Source organism: Ptychodera flava, chromosome 7 (genome assembly GCF_041260155.1).
Source record: "Ptychodera flava strain L36383 chromosome 7, AS_Pfla_20210202, whole genome shotgun sequence".
NCBI classification, from domain to species: Eukaryota; Metazoa; Hemichordata; class Enteropneusta; family Ptychoderidae; genus Ptychodera; species Ptychodera flava.
The window spans coordinates 40407919-40428107 of record NC_091934.1 but is presented as its reverse complement, the minus strand read 5'-3'; the positions used below and the strand labels follow the sequence as shown (position 1 = coordinate 40428107).

Below are 20189 nucleotides of genomic sequence, written 5' to 3'. Positions count from 1 at the left end.
ACGGGATCGGTTCTTTACGACAATTTAAACAAGTGTTTAAGACACATCATCCATGTAATTTTGTCTGCTGAATTTCGCAGTGTTTTTTATTGTATATGTCTCGCCTTTTGTTTGCCACGTGATTTAAATTTTTAATCATGTTTTGTATTTTGCCCTTTATGAATCCATTTAAAGTATTTCAGTTTATTTTGAGTCTATTTTATTTTCCGCAGGTCCTCCCTTGAAATCAGTACATTTTGGCGGAGTGAGCTAACCAGTATAAAATAAATAAATAAATAAATAAATAAATAAATAAATAAATAAATAAATAAATAAATAAATAAATAAATAAATAAATAGTTAAGAAAATTGACTAGGAAGTTTTGTAAGAATGGTACAAATGTACAATTTAGTGTATTGGCAGAATTGGGTCTCAGCGGTGTGCAAATTATGTTTTTCGTCAGTGAAATGTGTAAACTATGCAGGGAATTTATGATTGTCTCAGGGACTTTACGAATGTAGTAACAATAGCATACTCACTAACGTTGTACAATTAGACTAAATGCATGTTCTGTTTAGGCCCAGGTTGAAAGCCCAATTAACCTCACGACAATTCATGGAAAGCTAGAGTCAGACGATTCTTGCTTGAAACGTATCCTGGAAGAAGACCCCATTCAAGCCATCGGTTTCATCTTCCTCATGTCAAATTATGTCGATCAAATGACATCTGATGAGGTAAAGATATTCATAACGCACTCCCGCTACGTGAAAACTATTGAGGCTCCGGTAGAAATAGATCATTCATCAGCCTCAATCACACATGGCAACAATACTTAAGGTAGTATGCGCCTCGACAGTGAAAGACGTAACGTTTTTGCTCAAACTTTCCTCAAAGAATCTTTCAACCGTTCTCTTTCAAAATCAAGAATAAAAATCGGGGGTCAACGTGCAAAGTTTGGTAGTAGAGAAACAACCCAAGATTTACCGATATTTGAAATCCAAATGGCCACCATCCCTGTGTTAACTCTATGGAGGAAAAAAGAACCTATGCCGGTGAAAGTTTTTTCATTCTCCAAGAGCTTCAAAATGAGCCGCCACAAGCGGTAGATCTGAAAAGAATTGTAAAATTTTGAGAAACCGAATATCTGTCCCCGAGGCTCGATCGACCTTAAACCTACAAGGAGTACTGAAGCTACAATACCGTTATATCTACTGGGCGTGATGATAACTATCGTAGGGGCAAATTTTCTGAATTTATTGCTGTTAACAAATACGCACGCCAAGTCCTCTTTGAACCATTGAAAATGATTCTTGATCTCGTATTTTCCCCAGACAATGTCCGAGGCAGAGATTGCTGCTGTAGCGGAGGTAATTATGATATTGCAGAACACGTTTTTCTTCTTGTTTGTGTATATAGTACCTTGATTTATGATACACAGTGAAACGTACGATCAAGCAGAATGCAATATTACTTAGTGGAAGAAAGTAAATCATACAGTGAGGAGAAGATAAACTGTTTTCGACGTGTATGTTGGCCTAATATGCGACATTTTCTGAGCAGATACGTGAAACTCTCACTGATGGTCTCCTTGAGGCGACGTTAACCGACGTTGACATCAATGGAATGAGTATACTGCAGAGAGCCATCGCACTAAAATCAGTATCATCTTATAGTAACCCGAAGGAACTGTCACTGACAACGCAGGTATCTGCCCTCAGTTTTGATCGACATGTTGCTGAAATGAGAATTAAGAGATACCTCAGTGAGGGTGTACGACCTACTGTAAAGTTTATGGAGCACACAATCTTTATAGTGCACACGTTCTTTGACAATATATGGCGTTTCGATGAAAATAATTAAACATTTATTGCACGTGAGAGGTATTTTAAATAGTTTTGGTAAAGAGAGCAATTTTATGTCTCTGAGGGTGTAGGTCATAAAATGAATAAAAAAATACTGATCAAAATTTATTTAGTAAATTTGCATTTACCAGTCTATCATTTTCTTACAAGCTGTAAATATTCACAACTTTGTAGATAAAAGTTGCTGATACATGGATGAACATCGCGTCTGCATTTGAAGGAAAACAAGGTCAAGGTGAAATCCAAGTGGAAACAGCAACGTCAATAGTAAAGGGTACGTATGTCAGAGGTCAGTTGTGTTGGGAAGTGAAACTCTTTGGTCAGTAACTATTTCTGTCAGTGTATCTGTGTGTGTGTGTGTGTGTGTGTGTGTGTGTGTGTGTGAGTGAGTGTGTGTGCACAGACTGAGTGACAGAAGAATATTGGTGGCGTGGACTTATGTTTGGTTGTGTGGGAATTAGTATGCGTAGATAATATCAGCTTTATAGCGACCAGTAATCCATACTGGTGGAGAGGACAACATATCACTATATCAATGACAAATTGCTATGTTTACCTGTTTCAGAATTAATTCAGTCAGCAGACAATATACTCTCGGCCATTGACGCTGTAGTGAAATCCAAAATGATCTTCGAAGTGCCGGAGTTTTCTCGAAAAGCTAAATTCATCGTTGAGAAAACACTGGCCGCTTTGAATTCAACGCTCTCCTCCGCTCTCAGCACCATGTTGCCTGGACAATCTCGAAGGACCTATCAAACAGATCTCATAGAAGTTCAGCTTATGAAATCTGAATCATCTATGCACGTAGAAACACAGTTTATATCGAAATATGGCACATTGAAAGTTCCAATGGGTTTACTAGATATTGAGGATAACTTAAAGCCAATCTCGACAAAGGTAACACACTTTACATTTATCAGGCATATGACCAAAGCCATGTTTAGTCTGTGGGTTTGTAGTCATATTTCCACCTATCATTTGTAATAGCAATAATCCAACATATTCTCGGCCAGTCACTCCTTGTTAGTGTTACTAGTTTAACTCCTTGTTAGCGTGACTCCCCATACTTGGGTTTGATTCGATATATACGCAAAATGTTCTTCCCGAATTTACAGATTTTGCATGCTCTAATAACATTAATATGGCTTTCTAAAAGTTTTGAAATCATTGCATCAACTGATTCTCTGCAAGAATCTACTCACCAAATCACATCAGAAGGCAAATAATCATAATATTGTTGGTGGTTTATATTTTAGATCCCATTGAAATTGCTCCCTTCTTAATTTCAAAACAACCCGTTAGTCCTGGTATTGATGACTTAAGATTGACAAAATAAAAGATTAATTTATAAGTACTGCAACGGGGAAGCATTTTATAGGCAAAAAATGCAGTATTTAACATTTAAATATGCGATTACTGAAATCAATATTTATTGTACATTTTCAGTTCATTGCCTTGGCAAGAAACCCATTTTTCTGGTCAAGTGAAAGTTATCTTCTGGATTCACCGATATTCTTGTTGGAAATGATGTATGAGTCTGGTCAGTCTGTGTCAACCGTTCAAACTACAGATTCCGATAGCCACCTTGAAGTTGCGATAGCAAAGGAATCTCAAATCAACCGAACAAAGTCAAAGGGGCCAAACAAAAAATCATGGGCGAATTTTCACGATTTTGAAATAGCAGGGACCCAGACCTACATGTTGGAAGTAAACGTTCCAGCCGACAACTCAGTCATGCTGATTTCGGTGGCTACCAATCAAACGACGGCTGCACTGCTACTTTACATCCATTCGGATAACTACCAGTTCAACACATCATTTGCTTGGAACGAAACGCTCAACATCGATGAAGGAATGAGACAAGTTGTAATTGGACCCTTGGGAGACGCTGCAAGGTACACTTTAGCAATGGAGTTAGGTAAGAGTAAGTTAAAATTTTGTTTATAACTCCCTAAAGCTATGCCTTCAAATAGAACAAAACTTCTTTCTTATCAAAGTACTGTAATCAAAGCATCTCCTTCCGCTCCTTCTTTTAAATTAGGGTTCAGACTTGACCAAGAAATCAGCTGGTCAAAAAAATTCGCCTGCCTCTGCCGAGCATATGGCTATCGTCTGATGAAATTTGTCCATGTCAGACAGTGTATTTCATAAAAAGTTCGCAATGATATTATCTCTTTGTTAGGCTACTGCGACACTGTCTGTTCCAACTAACACGATTGGAACTAATTTTTGGATAATCGTATCGTGTGGCAACGTTGGCTTAATCTGCAAATGTAAGCTCATCTGCTTATATTTTTATGCAATACACCTGTTTATATCGAGAATTTGTGATGTTGCAACTTAGAGCTTTTGGGCACGTTACTTTTTTGATAAATTCGAAAATTTTTAGGATCCAGTTCTCCACAATTAGTTCCAATCGTTTTAACTTTAACATCACTCTTAAAGCAATTCGCAATGCCTGATTAATTTTGCAGTTCTCGTTCAGTGTGGACTCAAAATTCAGACCATGTTTCATCTGGTCAACCATCCAGGCAAGTCACGACCGGCATTTTTAAAACCTTGTTAAGAAATGTATCAATAACAAAATTACCGTCTACTTTTCTGACCTTCTCATCAAATATTCAACAATTCACCAGTATAACACCAGAAGTAAATATCATGTCTATAACATTCACGGTCGTTCATTCAAATATCGTTCATCCATCATTACCAATGCTATAATTTAAACCAGAATTGGATTGCAACCTTTTCCGATCACCGCTCCCATATAACGATTCACTGTGCCTGTTTGTTCTTTTCTGAGTCATTGGTTGATCAATATCGCCTTCCTCCTGTGTCTTTATAGAATTTTTTGGTGCTCACCCACTTTTACTTATGCTTATCGTTTGTAGTGTCGTTCTATATTTATATATCCACAGTTCTTTTATTTATTTATTTCTATATTGTATTTATTCAATGTATGAAAATCCATCTTTGGTGCATTGACTTTGAGTTATAAAATAACAATTACATTTACAAATAAATAGTAAGACATTTTTATCTCGATGTGCAGTTAATTTCGCTATAATTCTGATTTCTTAACCAGAGTGAAGTGTTGAATCATCGAAAATCTCACAGCCCGTTCCCAGAAAAATTCTTGTTCTCCTTCATTTGATGTTTGTAGTGGATACGGATGTTCTAACAACTCTCCATTACTTTGTATTACTTTGTGAGGATTCAATTGCCGATTTTGGAAATCGCCTCGAATTGGTTACCCGCTGTTAGCTTATGACATCTTTTTGTTACATTTGATACAAAAATGTGTCACGGTTCCGCCCTTACATGGATACACGGCACTCCAGCAATGGCAGTTGAAACAGCCAACTTTTATTATGCTGAAATATACAGAAACACAGTTTTACATGTTGCCGTTCTGGCTACAGGCTTGAACTGAATACTATACAAAACACAAAACACTTTCATTAGAAAATACATTGTTTGCTGGAGAAAGTACACGTACATACATATATAATCCCGACAGAAAGAACTATTTTGACAAAGACTGATTACAACGCTTTCACATTAAACATTAAACAGAAACTAACTGAATTATTCTATTTCTGAGTTGCAAAAAGTACATTAAAATTGTGAAAATATAACTGGCTGTGAAAAATATAACTACTAACCTGAAATATATAGAAACACAGTTTTACATGTTGCCGTTCTGGCTACAGGCTTGAACTGAAGCACGTTTCCTCGCACTTTGCGTTTAACGGACTGAAACGTGGCAAAAGGTGCGAGTACTGCTAGGTCTGTATTACTATTGGTGGATAAAAATGCAAATGCGACATACAGATGTACACAAAACGTGCAAGTAATGCGACGTGTGTGTGTTTCTATTGGTGGATTAAGATACAATTGCGATATGTACAGACTAATGATTGGCTAAATGAAAGTCAGTCAGGTGAAAACTTGACAAACACTCAGCGCACATTGAACCAACATATAAAAAACAAAACGACCAATCACGATAAGACAATTATCCTGGTATCCAATCAAATTAAAGTATATTGCGCACTCGTAAAACCACACACTGCGACATTCACGCCCCCGTAGGGAAATGGCGTCCTCGACATCAACTATTTACTATCACATGAAATAAAGGTTACATCCTTAAGGGTCAAATGTATGAAATTTCGAGTATCTAATTGGCCTGGACAATATCTATCAGGTGGTTTTCTCTGCCTGGTTGAGCGCCGTAGAACTGGTGGAGCACTGTCCCATTCTATTGAAGAGATATCCGAGTCACTTTGACTGTTTACATTAGTAGACTCCGAGGAATGATCATTACCATCAATTGTGGGAACAGAATGCAAGTCTGAGGAAAGTAAATAACCAATGTCAGCAGTTACTGTGTCTACGTGTAAAGGGGATCATTATTACCATCATTACTAGGGTCAGAATGCTGGTCTAAGGTATCCAAGTCATGACTATTGTCAGAAACCTCATATGAACTATTAGGTGGTGTGGTGTCATTATATACAGAAACTAAATCATTGGCTATACTATAATCTGATCTGGGTGGGATATCGGTGGCAGAGGGAGTTATGTAGGTGTTTGGATTAGATGGGATAAATTCAGGGCTACAAGGGTCTAAAGACTTGTTGAATGTAGGTGAAGTTACCTTTGATGTCACGTGGATTAGGTGTGGAGTTTCATCATCTTCCTGGATTTCATCATGATTGCTTGACGTGCTGGGTTTTCTCGGTGGTGAAGTCAGTTTCTTCTTGACTGTATCTTTCACCTCGTCTACACCATGTAGTTCTGTTGGTAGAGGAGGCAACATATTTTGGTGCAATGTTCGCTTTCGGCCCTTCCCTCCTTGCTTCTGAACCACATACACTGGAATATCTTTTGAGGGTTGAGCGAGGACAATGTATTGATCATCCTCCCATCTGTTGGCCAATTTGTAATTTTTCTGTGGTGTAACATTTTTCACCAGGACTGAGTCTCCAGGTTGAATAGTTGCTTCTACTACTCTCTTATCGTATGTAGTCTTGTGCCTCACCCCACATTCTTCAGACTTTTCCATGGCAGTTTTGTATGCAAAGTCCAGTCGGTCAGCCAGCTGAGTTACATAGCCAGAAACTTTTCCTTTCTGTGGTTTCCTAGAGCACGTAAACAATTCCACATCTATAGGAAGTACTGGCTCTCGTCCAAACATGAGGAAAAAGGGGGAATACCCAGTACTATCATGTTTTGTTGCATTATAAGCGTGAACCATTTGTGGTACATATGTGGCCCATGTAGATTTCTTGTCTTCTGACAGGGTCCTAAGCATCTGAAGTAACGTCTGGTTAAAAGTTCACACATTCTATTTCTTTCTGGGTGAAATGAGGTAGTTCGTGTCTTCTTGATATCTGCCAATTTACAGAGTTCTCGAATTGTTGCGGACTCAAAGTTCCTTCCTTGATCAATGTGTATACTTTTCGGAAACCCATAGCGCAGAATCATGTGCTCAAATAAGGCTTTAGCTGTTGTTGAAGCTAACTGGTTTCTTGTTGGAACAGCCATGGCATATCTTGTAAAATGATCAGTCATTACCAATATATTGCAAAATCCTCTGTCAGCAGCTGGCATATGCAGATAATCAATACATCCCATTTCCATAGGTTGTGATGTCTGGATTGTAACCAAAGGATCTCTAGGAACAACAGATGTTTTACGACGAATACAAGGCAAACACCCTTCCACCTTTTGTGTGACATTATTGATCATTCCAGGCCAATAAAATCTGCACCTGACAAGATCCAAAGTTCTGTCCTTGCCTAAATGTCCCAGATTATCATGCAGTCCTATCAAAGCCTCTTTCCTGTACATCTCCGGTAACACTATTTGTAAGTGCTCCTTGCCATGAAGTATACATTTTCTGTAGAGGACACCATCCTTAAGAACAAGACGCTTCCACTGCCATAACAGCTGTTTTACTTCTTTACGTTGATTTTTTTATTTTTGGTCTCTGTCCAGTGGTAAACTGATGCATGATTGGCCCAATTACTGGATCTTCCATTTGTTTTGTTTGCCAGTTGATAAGGTTATGAAATGTAACTCCAGTTACTACACCATGGTCCACTGTCATAGTAAGTGACTCTACGCATGATGCATCTCTTGCATGGTTTGCTGCCAGACAGACTTCATGGACTATGTCACTTTCCACAGTAGTTTCATCTTCAGGTGACTCTTGTAATTTCCAGGGAATTCTTGACAATGCGTCTGCTTCAATGTTTCTCTTCCCACATCTATACACAATGGAGAAGTCGAACGTTGAAAGGTCAGAAAGCCAATGGTGCCCTACCGCATCAAATTTGGCAGAAGTGAGTAGATATGTTAATGGGTTATTATCATTATATACCGTGAACTTGTGTCCATACAGATAATCACTGAATTTCTGTGTAACAGCCCATTTAAGTGCCAGGAATTCAAGTTTGTGTGCTGGGTAGTGACGTTCCGAGTTTTTTAATCCTCGGCTTGCATATGCAATGACTCTAAGAACACCTTTCTGGCGTTGATACAACACTGCACCCAAACCCTGGGAACTTGCATCAGTATGGAGCTCAAATGGTAAAGAATAATCTGCAAAAGCCAATATGGGTGTTGACATAAGTGTCTCCCTCAGACTATCAAATACTTGTTGTGCATCATCTCCCCAGTTGGAACTTCCCAGACTTGTTTCTTGCTTGCAGCCCACATAGTAAATCATTAAGTGGTTTGGCTATGGTACTGAAATTCTTTATGTACCTACGGTAATATCCGACAAAGCCTAAAATTGTCTCACCTGTTTTCCAGTAGTAGGAACTGGCCATTCTTTCAGGGCAGATGTTTTATTGGGATCAGTTGCAATTCCTTCGGACGAAACGATATGTCCCATCTTTCGACGGAACAGGTCACACTTTGTTGTCTTTAACTTCAACCCATTTGCTGCCAATTGTTGGAATATGCGCTCCAGCCTTTTCAAATGGTCGTCAAAGGTCTTGGAAAATACAATTATGTCATCTAAATATATACAACACTCATGAAATGACAATTCTCCAAAACATTTTTCCATGAGACGTTGGAATGTTGCTGGTGCATTTGTCAGTCCCATTGCCATCCGATTGAACTCGTACAGGCCCAAATTACCTACAGTGAATGCAGTTTTCTGTTTGTCATCCTCTTCCATTTCCACTTGGTAGTACCCAGAGCGAAGATCCAAGGAAGAAAACCATTCTGCACCACTGAGGTTGTCAAAAGTATCCATTACTCTCGGTAGAGCATAGGCATCTCTGATGGTTTTAGCATTTAACTTCCTGTAATCAATGCACACTCGTAATTTTCCATCTGGTTTCCGGACACAGACCACATTTGAAGACCAGGGGCTGTCAGACTCTCTAATTACGCCACTTTCCTGCATATCACTTAGGTACTGTTTTAATTCTTCATGCATCCCAGGTGGAATTCTCCGGTACTTGTCTTTGAAAGGTGTTTCATCAGTCAACTTTATCTTGTGTTTGACGAGTGTTGTGTGGCCCAAGTCCATTTCATTTTCAGAGAAAACAGTTTTTCACTTCCCGATGACTCTCATAGCTTGGTCCTTTTGGACTTCGTTTATTTCGATTTCGTCATCCATTAAACCAAGGTCTTTGATAAGCCATTCTGGTGCTATGGGTCCCGTGGAATCATCAACAGCAAATCTAGTGGGTTCTTCCTGATATGGATCTAAGGGTTTAGAAATATGGGATGCTTGGTTGACATTACATAAAATGGTCTTTTGTAGGATGGTGATGGCTTTCACTCCAAGATTCGTTATAGTTACTGGTACTCTGCATGCGGTTCCAACTGAACGCAACTGCATCACTGTAGGGGTGACAAGTAACCCACCTGGTAGAGGTATATGATCTTCTGGTTCAATGATGATTTGTCTACTCTGCAGAATCCATGGATTACAGTCCTTTGATTGGCAGCTATGGTGATGGGCTTGGTATTCTTGACCTCTATAGATTTACCTTGAACTTGCTGCTGTTGTTGTATGGTCTGATACGTCAGTCTCCATGGGCCAGACAATTTCGATGTGGAACCATCCTGTTGTGGTGAAGACTCTGTAAGGTAATGCTTTAGTATATTTGTGCCAATAACCGCCGGTACCCTCAGGTTATATTCACTGTCATCTACAACTAACAAGAGAACATTTTCTGAGACATGTCTTCCATAACAATCAGGCATTATGATTTCAGTTTCGATATATCCCAAGTGTGGAACTTCCATCCCATTGGCGGCCTCAACTTTCACAAAATCAGTTAATGACCGGATTGGTTTTTGAAGTTTCTCTTTATTACAGGATTCTGATATTGTTGACACCATTGACCCGGTATCTAAAAGAGCCAAGCAAGGAAATCCTCCCAATAGGATATCGGCTTCATTTGCATCACCAATCAATGAATCTAATGTAGTTGAGGGACTGGGAATCTTCTGGTCTAGTGCATGTCCCTCATAGTGACTGGCCGTTGTCCGTTTAAATGGCATTCAGCTTTCCTGTGTCCTGCCTGCCCACACTTGTAGCACTTGCCTGTAAAATTAGATCTCTGCTGGGTATGCTGATTACTGTTGCGTTGATGAGGCTGGTTTTGACTTGCTCTCTTTCTTTCAAGGTCTTCCACCTTCTTTGTCAACTTCGCTAAACCTTGAGTAACTTCTGCCAACTTAGCCAGCACGTCTTTATCAGCAACTGTAGCCTGTTGAATGCGAGTAGTGGTAGAGGTATATGATCTTCTGGTTCAATGATGCATATCAATAATTTGAATAATTATAAACATCAAATGATACCAATAATTTATGCAAATTGATAATTCAAATCAATCAATTCACTACAGAACCAAATTTCACAAATTGTAAGGATGGATTCCAATGTTCTGTGGAAATTTTACTAACCGAAGGAATGAAGAAATTCATACTGTATGAAACTAAATCAATTCTATATCAGTTCTGTAAATTACAAATACAACTAAATCTAAGTGATTACTACACAGAAAATTAGCATAATAATCTATACCAAATTAATAATCTATACCAAATTAATAATACAAATTAATTTATAAATACTCTAAATCTAAATCTATAATTCAGAGAACACATAGGAAATCAACTTACAGTAATTGAAATAATAAACTATTCAAAATTGTCAAATCAAATTTATGGAATCTGAAGAAAAAATCTAGTCTCCTTCATTACATTTCTAGAAAATGATGGCTTGGTTGCTTTTGAATATTCAAAGCACAAAGACTGAAAGAAACAAACTATACTAAGCGAACATTCATTTAGACACAAACATCACATAACACAATTACATTAAGTTCTAAGCGTGTAGCCTCGCACTATAATAACTTCTTAATTGCGGTATGTATCCAACATTAAAAAAATGGCGGTCAACCAAATAACTGAAATTCGTTGGCAATTATATCACCGCGACCTGGTGTCCCGTTGTTCACGAATGCACTAAAATCACGTTCAAAGCAACCAGTTTGGTTTTTTTTTCAGTCTGAATTCTTCTTGACCTGTAAATCCTGAATCGACCAATGATGAACACGTACAGACACGAAACTAACGCTGGCCAGGCGAGGTTCAGGTCACTACTATCAGTTCACTATACACACACTCTGCGCAGAGAATTTCCCGACTTGGATTGAAACAGCGTGCCTACCTGATAATTCACCAAAGTCCAGTTTGGCTTGGTTTCAGTTCTATTGCCACTATCGCAAATCCGCCACTCGAGGGGTCGCCGCCCCCAGTCCGGAAGTATCAGCTTTTCAGCTACGGTCATGTCCTCTAACCATTCAGGGAGTGGCATCCACGGAAACACCAGTACACGGAATTGCCATCCTGCCGACTACGCCAAATATCACGGTTCCGCCCTTACATGGATACACGGCACTCAAAGCAACTTTTATTATGCTGAAATATACAGAAACACAGTTTTACATGTTGCCGTTCTGGCTACAGGCTTGAACTGAATACTATACAAAACACAAAACACTTTCATTAGAAAATACAATGTTTGCTGGAGAAAGTACACGTACATACATATATAATCCCGACAGAAAGAACTATTTTGACAAAGACTAATTACAACGCTTTCACATTAAACATTAAACAGAAACTAACTGAATTATTCTATTTCTGAGTTGCAAAAAGTACATTAAAATTGTGAAAATATGACTGGCTGTGAAAAATATAACTAATAACTTGAAATATACAGAAACACAGTTTTACATGTTGCCGTTCTGGCTACAGGCTTGAACTGAGGCACGTTTCTCGCACTTTTGCTTTTAACGGACTGAAACGAGGCAAAAGGTGCGAGTACTGCTAGGTCTGTATTACTATTTGTGGATAAAAATGCAAATGAGACATACAGATGTACACAAAACGTGCAAGTAATGCGACGTGTGTGTGTTTCTATTGGTGGATTAAGATACAATTGCGATATGTACAGACTAATGATGGCTAATGAAAGTCAGTCAGGTGAAAACTTGACAAACACTCAGCGCACATTGAACCAACATATAAAAAACAAAACGACCAATCACGATAAGACAATTATCCTGGTATCCAATCAAATTAAAGTATATTGCGCACTCGTTAAAACTACACACTGCGACAAATGTCATAATACAATGGCAAACTGACTTCGTCAGCATAGCCACTAAAAATATAAATTACCCCGTCGTTAGGGATTGAAGACACATCATATGGTAATATTGTCATGTCTACAGGTATCAAGAGAATGACGCAAAGACCAGTACTGCATTGCACTGAAACATCTTAACACGATTGGCACTAATTTAGGAGAATTGGATCTTTATATTGTTCATATTTCTCAAAAGCGATGGGTACCCTATAGCTGAATGTTGCAATATTACAAATTAATCATAAAAGCAAGTGTTTTGATAAAAGGGAAAGCAGATGCGATTACATTTACAGATTAAATCGACATTAGTTCACCATCCAATTATACCAAATTAGTTCGTATCTGATCGTACGCAGATCATATTTTGGTTTACGTTTTGTTACGATTTCGAAAGGTAGAAAAGTGACATTCATTGAATGAAGTACATTCGTTTCCCTTCAGTTGTACATTTCCAAACGTTTTCTTTCAATTATGCGAAGTGGTGACAGCATCATTTCGTGAAACCTTGAGATAAACTGATAGAAGACGAAAAAACCAGGATTGGAACTGAATTGGGATAATTGGATGGTGAACTAATGTCAGTTTAATCTGCAAATATAAGCTCATCTGCTTTTCTCTTTGAACAATGCACTTGCTTTTATGGGTACTTTGCAATATTGCAACATTCGGCTACAGGGCACCCAACACCATTGAGAAAATATAAATATCCAATTCTCCCAAATTAGTTCCAATCGAGTTAGCATTGCTTAGACACGTTGAAAGTTTTACCGAACGAATTTCTTTTCAAGATAGGGAGTCTGCCTTCAAATTAATACTAAGTTGCTTGTGAAAGTTTCAGGAAAAATTGCAATACTCCAATGGAATCGTCTTCTATATGGAAATCAAAGGACTGATCTTACACTTCAATACCCATAACAGATTACGTCAGTGAGTGTCCGTCTTAGAGGCTCAAGAAAGAAATGTTTATTGCTTTTTCTTCCATGGTCCTTGACATTTAACAAAAGTGATGCGATTATCCTTTTACATTCTTTTCGTTTTCCCCTGAACCACTTCACCACAACAGTAGTGTTTTAAACAGTCAGACATACTTTCTCTAATGGGAAAAAAATGGAGAACACGATTGGAACTAATTTGGAATAATTGAGTGATGAAGTAGTGTCATTTTAATCTGGAAATGTAAGCTCATCTGCTTTTCTTTTTAAGTGGTACACTTGCTTTTTTATTAGTAATTTGTAATATTGCAACATTCAGTGTAAGGTACCCAACACTTTTGAGAAATTTGAAAAATATGAAGATCCAATTATCCCTAATTAGTTCCAATCGTGTTGGAGGCAGCTTCATGCATTGTGTCTGTTTTAGTCTATTTCTTTATCTGAAAATTTATTTTATGTGACAGTGGTTATTTTTGAAAAACTATAGCTAGTTTTTTTCAGCTCATCAAACTGTATAAACCACAATGCGCAACTTAAATGCGCAATGGTCAAAAATGGAATTAGATGCTTGTCAGTAATATGTTCGAACGTCATACAGGAAATCTTTATTTCTTTCCTTGCAGGAGCCGTGAGCAAAGAGAGGGCAGCAAATCAAACAAACGTTTTCATGGGGAAAATTGCCGTGTCCATACAAGTGTGTAGATACTACGATACCACGCGCGAGATGTGGGCATCTGAAGGCTGCAAGGTAAAGAACTTAAGTCCAAGAAAAATAAAATTTGTGTTTCTCATCCTAGACATATTGCAAAAATGATGCGGTGACGCGGTTTATTTCTTCTTAGTTGTAGTAGTGAGGATGAGAAACAATTTTTTTATTTTTCTTGGACTTTTTTTTTTTTTGAAAAAGAATAAATTTATTTCAACATAGTCACAAATAAAACAAATCTACATAACTGTGAATGCGTTAAAATTACAATGCGTCTTGTGTGAAAAAACAAATAATTAGCTGTTTGATTACAAAGATCATCATATGAATGCATTCAGGATGCATTCTTCTCCTTCCAGTCTTACAAGGCTTGAAAACTTTGTGATAAAATCCTCAGTTTTGTTCATCATCTTATAAATGAAATACAATGTATTCATCCATGAGGAGAGATGACATTTCAATTGCATGACATAGGATTGAAGGGAAACTTTAATCCCATCAAGAGTAACCGAATTTCGAATATTCCAAACTGTATATTTTACAAAGGAAGTAATACAGTAAATAATGTCAGATGTTGCATTATTATCATTTTCGATTCCTGCAATTGCTAATCTTTTGATATTGATATTATTATCAAAGTTGTGGTTTCTGACAAAGAAAGAAATACATTTCTGCCAGATTTCTTTAACATATTTACACTCAAATAAGATGTGTTCCAGTGTTTCTTCTTGGCCACAAATATGGCATTTCCCATCACTTAAATTGAAAGTTTTGGCCAAGCTTCCTGTGACTAGGCCTCGATGGAAAATCTTCCAATTTAAATCATTTACTGAATTGCTGACAATTTCTGTTGAATTAAGACGGCTGAATAGAGTAGCTTTGTAACTGTCAGAAAGACTTAGATTCTCAGCCCATTTTTGACCAATCTGACCTCTGACTGCATGCCATTTCTTATCAACTAATTTCCAATACAGTGACTTGGTTTTGACCTCACTTTTTGTCAGACCATAATTCTCTAAGTCTAAGATATCATAGTTTTCTTCATTTTGGATGTTTGAAGAAATGATTTGTTTCCAGGAATCTGGAATAGCATTGAGGAGTGTTTCATACTCTGTTTTGATTTCCTCTTGCACATGTCTATTTGTACCTCCTCTAATTTTTGCAATTATTTCCCATTGTTGAAGCCAGTCATTTCTGTCATCATTCCAGATGTCCCTAAGCCTTAAAATTCCACTCTTTGACCATTTGTCATAAAAGAGGACACTTCCTTCATTCTTAATATTGTCGTTATACCACAGAACTTCTCTAAGAAGATTCTGTTTTGATGTTGGCAGATTCACTCTTGTAAGTCTAAGTGACTTCCAGGTATTTAACATATCCCATACACCATTGGGGTTCGTTTGTTGTGTGACTTTGAAATTGAGATGGAGGTAGTGATAATCACTATTAAGTTTATTGTCATAACTCGCTATGAAATATTTTGATAAGCTGGCCCATTTAGGGGTCCCCTTATCTGGATTTTTCGCAAAAAGTTTCATAAGCCACTTTAATTGGAGTGCATTAATTTTTCTTCAATGTCGACAACTTTTTTGCCACAGTCATCATATCTTTGAATGAAAATACCCCTTTTTATAACTTCTCGTTTACCTCTCCAAATAAATTTCCATAATTTACTATTTGCTTCATTAATAATTTCCTTAGGTACGTGATCAAATGATGCCAGGTACCATAATTTTGATGCAGCCAGCATATTAGCTACTATTGCTCTGCCTTTAAACGACAGATTTCTAGTATTCCAGATCTTAAGGCAATTCGTAAATTTTTCCATCACTGTTTTCCAGTTTTCTCTAGATGTGTTACTGTTTCCAAACCCAACTCCCAAGATCTGTAAAACCTTGTTTGAAAATCGATCCCTTCCACTGAATCAGTGCGGTTTTTAAAACTCCCAGCCCATAAACCTTTGGATTTCTTTTTGTTCAGCTTTGCACCTGTTGCTTTTTCATATTTGTTGAACATTTTCAATGACTGAGTAATGCTTTTCAATTTCTCAAGTAAAGAGTCGTATCATCTGCAAAACTCTTAATTTTTTCCTCTTGTTTGTCTGGTAGTATGAATCCTGATATGCTGTCATCTTTACGAATATTTTCGGCTAGCACTTCTGCTGCCATGATATACAGTAACGGTGATAAGGGGCACCCTTGTCTCACACCCTTCTGAAGTTGAATGCTGCGAGAAAGAAAGCCATTACACTTAATTTTGCATGTAGTATTATTATAAAGAATTTTTATCCACTTGATAAAGTCAGTGCCAAAGTTAAATTTGTCAAGGACTTGAAAAAGGAAGTCTCTGTTTAACCTGTCAAAAGCTTTTGTTTGGTCAAGACTTATGACAATAAGAGGTTTATCAGTAAAATTAGCGTATTCAATAATATCTCTAGTAAAGACAATATTATCACCTATCTCCCGCCCGGGATGTATCCACATTGATCTGGGCTACATATTTTGCCTATTACCTTCCGCACCCTATTAGCAATTACTTTTGCAAGAATCTTATAGTCTACATTGAGGAGACTTATCGGTCTCCAATTGTTTAAGTCTGCCTTATCTCCCTTTTTATAGAGCAAAGAAACTAAACCAAGTTTCTGGCTGTTCGTCAATTCCCCTGAATTAAAGCAAGCGTTAAATGTTTCAATTAGGTCAGACCCTAAAATATGCCAGAAGCATTATAGAATTCCACTGAAAGGCCATCAGAACCTGGTGACTTATTGTTGGCCATTAACTTTAAAGCGTTAAGAGCTTCTTCCTGTGTAATTTGACCTTCAAAACTCTGTTTATCTTCATTATTTAAAGCAATGTTGGTTTTATCTATTAATTCCCTCTGTAGTATGGTGTCAACATTTTCTTATTTGTAAAGATCTTCATAAATTCTGCTTGTATGTCTAATATAGAATCAATATCAGTGACTATTTTGCCACTCTTGTCTCTAACCTCCTTGAATAGTTTTTCTTTACCTCTCTGTTTTTCTAGATTGAGGAAATATTTTGAAGACTTCTCTCCTTGTTCAACCCATTGGGCCCTTGATCGAATTTGCTGTCCTTGTATTTGATTTAATTCGTATGATTTTAACTGGTTTTTAACCTCTTCAATATCACTTGCGGATTGATCTGATGTCATCATATTGTGCAGTCTTTTTTCCAACAGATTACGGTGTTTCTTATTACTTCTGTTTTTCTGTAAACTATACTTAATGGCCAATTCTCGAAGTTTATCCTTGCCTTTGTCCCACCAAATTGAAATGTCATCAAAAAGAGGCTTTTGACCTTGCCAAAATTTCCAGAGGTTTTCTACTTGGTTTTTGAAATGAGTACATGACAGGTGACTGTTATTGAATTTCCATGTCCCTTTCCCACGTTTTACACCTTCTAAAGATTCCATATCAACTACAACTGGTTGATGATCTGAAATAACACAAGATAAAATTTCACACTTTTTAACCTCAGTAAACAAGTCACTCGTGAAGAGCCACCGGTCCAGTCTGACTTTTGTCTGATAGTTTTTTTTGTCTTTGCAAAGTCTGTGCCACGTGTATTGGAGAAGATGTGGGTGTAATCTTCTCCACACATCAGTCAAATTGAACTGATTCATCATAGCTTTAATCTCCTGTACACTACTATCATTACACAACCTAGCTGAGGATATCTTATCTTTGGATGTATCTACAACGCAGTTGAAATCACCACCACATATTATGGAATCTGATTCATGATCTCGTGAGGCTTTTTCAATTTCCTCACTGAGTAAATTGAAATAGTTTTTTCGTTCTTTAACAGAGTTTGGAGCATAGATGTTCAGAAGTAAAATATTAACATTGTCATATTTTAACATAGCTATAATAGTTCGTCCTTCGTGAGCCATTTTAATTACCTTAATGTCAAGTTCACAGTCTTTCTTCCAGAGTATGGCTGTTCCTCTGCTATTGTTTTTATAGTTGTTCCATATTCCCTCACCACCCCATTCTTTTGTCCATGCGTCAGCTTCAATCTGTGATGCACAGTGTGTTTCCTGTAGAAATATGATGTCTGCTCTCTGTCTTTTTATGAATTCAAAGCATTGCTTCCTTTTTGTTGGGTTTCTTAACCCATTTGTGTTAAGTGTTATCAGCCTGTTCTTCATTTATCTTAGTAGTAGTTGTTATGTTGTTTTGCTTTATTCCACCATTTTCGTTTTCCGTATCCACACTATTCACATTTTCCACACAATCCATGGTGTCCTCTTCTCCTTGCAAGTCACCATCTTCCTGTGTATCATCACCATCACCATCATCATCATCACCACCTATTTTTCTTGGACTAAGTTTCGCCCAGTAAAGACAACGCCCTCTACGTTACGTTGACACTTCTACTTCTATACGGTCTTATCTGTTCTATAAGTATGTTAACACCAATACGCTATTCTAACTATTCTTTCATAATGATAGTATTACGATATTTCAAAAAATTTAATTTCTAGCTGCCTCTCACAATTTCCAGAGTCTCTGAACACCTCATTTATTTTGGGTTTTTGCCTATAGAGTTTTTCCTGCATGCGCCATCACAAAATTTGATCATTATAAGAAGAGCTTCCAAATATATATTGCAGTACGGGCACGTCTACCAATATAGCGCTAGCTATTTTGCATTATTTTTAATCAAACCTAACGTTAAATGACTCTGCAAAAACTAAATGAGAGAACCAATATACATGAGCTGGTGTTACATCTTACCTGAAAGTAAACTATCAGGATTTTAGTTTTTACAGAATATGGAAGAAAGTATATATATATATATATATATATATATATATATATATATATATATATATATATATATATATATATATATATATATATATATATATATATATATATATATATATATTTAAAAAATTGATATCTTTTGCATTTTTCCAGGTGTCATTATCGACCACAAAGGATCATATTGTATGCAAATGCGATCGTCTGTAAGATGAAGGAAGCCGAGGACCCAAGTAATAATAAAGTACCATCGTTCTGTCGTTTATAGACCTTATTCATTGATTTACATTTAGCTTACTTTTTGGAGAGTATGCGAGAAGTTTACAATATTTCACGACAGCAGTCGACTCTGACTTAAACCTTGAATTTCATTCTAAATGGTACAGGCGCTAATCTTTGAGGAGATGATCTCGCATTTTCGCATTCAGAATATTTTATTAGTTTTACCATGTCTCCGAAACAATTTTTTTTATTTGAAGTATATCGAAACGTACCACTGTGGTGTCAGCCAATGCTTATTGGGAATGTAATTACAATCAGATGACAAGATGGCTCACGCCTCCCTGTCTCGAAGGGCGATCAGCAGGCAATTAGAAAGAAAGAAAAGAAAAGATGGGCTCGTCGTCATCAGAAACATCAATTTTTGCTAGATTATCGTTCAGATGACCTTGACGTGGTTTGCAATCTCCACCGACTTGAGCAAATCGAATTCTAAACATCTGATATCTATCAGATCGTTGTGTTGCACCAGAGCAATCATGTAGAAATGACTGGCGTTCAAGTTGTGGAAACGACCTGACCCAGTCTACAATAACATTGCATTTATAACGACACAATGCATTGCTATTGCTAGGTCACAGTCCCTCCGTGACAGATTTCAATGTGAGGTTCAGCATGTTTAGGGAAAAAACGTGGCATTGTTTTGATGTGATTAAGCAAGAACAGTAATGAAAATATTATCAAACGTCCCTGCTACTGCCTCTTTGATGAATTTCAATTAAAATTCAGTGTCAAATGTGATAGTCTCATTGCAATAACTTTACGCAAAAAATATAAACCATTATTTCACATGCAACAAATAGGAAGATGAAGTTTAAGCCGCAAAAGTGTGGATTTGGATTTATCAATTTCTAATTACTGTACATGGACTAGAAGTTATTAATCCTGTATATATTTGCAATTGTAGTTTTTTTATGATATATATCGATAAGATATCACTATA

At 37.1% G+C, this 20189-nt stretch overlaps 1 protein-coding gene across 1 annotated transcript; it reads left to right on the top strand.

Annotated features, from left to right (window-relative positions):
- The first annotated feature begins 372 nt into the window (after nucleotides 1–372).
- On the top strand, nucleotides 373–20060 carry LOC139137547 (uncharacterized). Its single transcript, XM_070705709.1, has 8 exons — nucleotides 373–714; nucleotides 1312–1347; nucleotides 1541–1684; nucleotides 2017–2116; nucleotides 2408–2739; nucleotides 3289–3760; nucleotides 14094–14218; nucleotides 19124–20060. The coding sequence occupies exons 1-8, from the start codon at nucleotides 679–681 to the stop codon at nucleotides 19175–19177; spliced, it is 1299 nt and encodes a 432-aa protein (XP_070561810.1). The 5' UTR covers nucleotides 373–678; the 3' UTR covers nucleotides 19178–20060.
- Nucleotides 20061–20189: the final 129 nt, after the last annotated feature.

Excerpts from the sequence above, each read along its gene's own strand:
- LOC139137547 (XM_070705709.1), top strand. The coding sequence starts at position 679 with ATGTCAAATTATGTCGATCAAATGACATCTGATGAG. Across the intron at positions 715-1,311 it reads ATCAAATGACATCTGATGAG|ACAATGTCCGAGGCAGAGAT; the intron begins GTAAAGATATTC and ends TATTTTCCCCAG. Across the intron at positions 2,117-2,407 it reads AGCAACGTCAATAGTAAAGG|AATTAATTCAGTCAGCAGAC; the intron begins GTACGTATGTCA and ends TACCTGTTTCAG.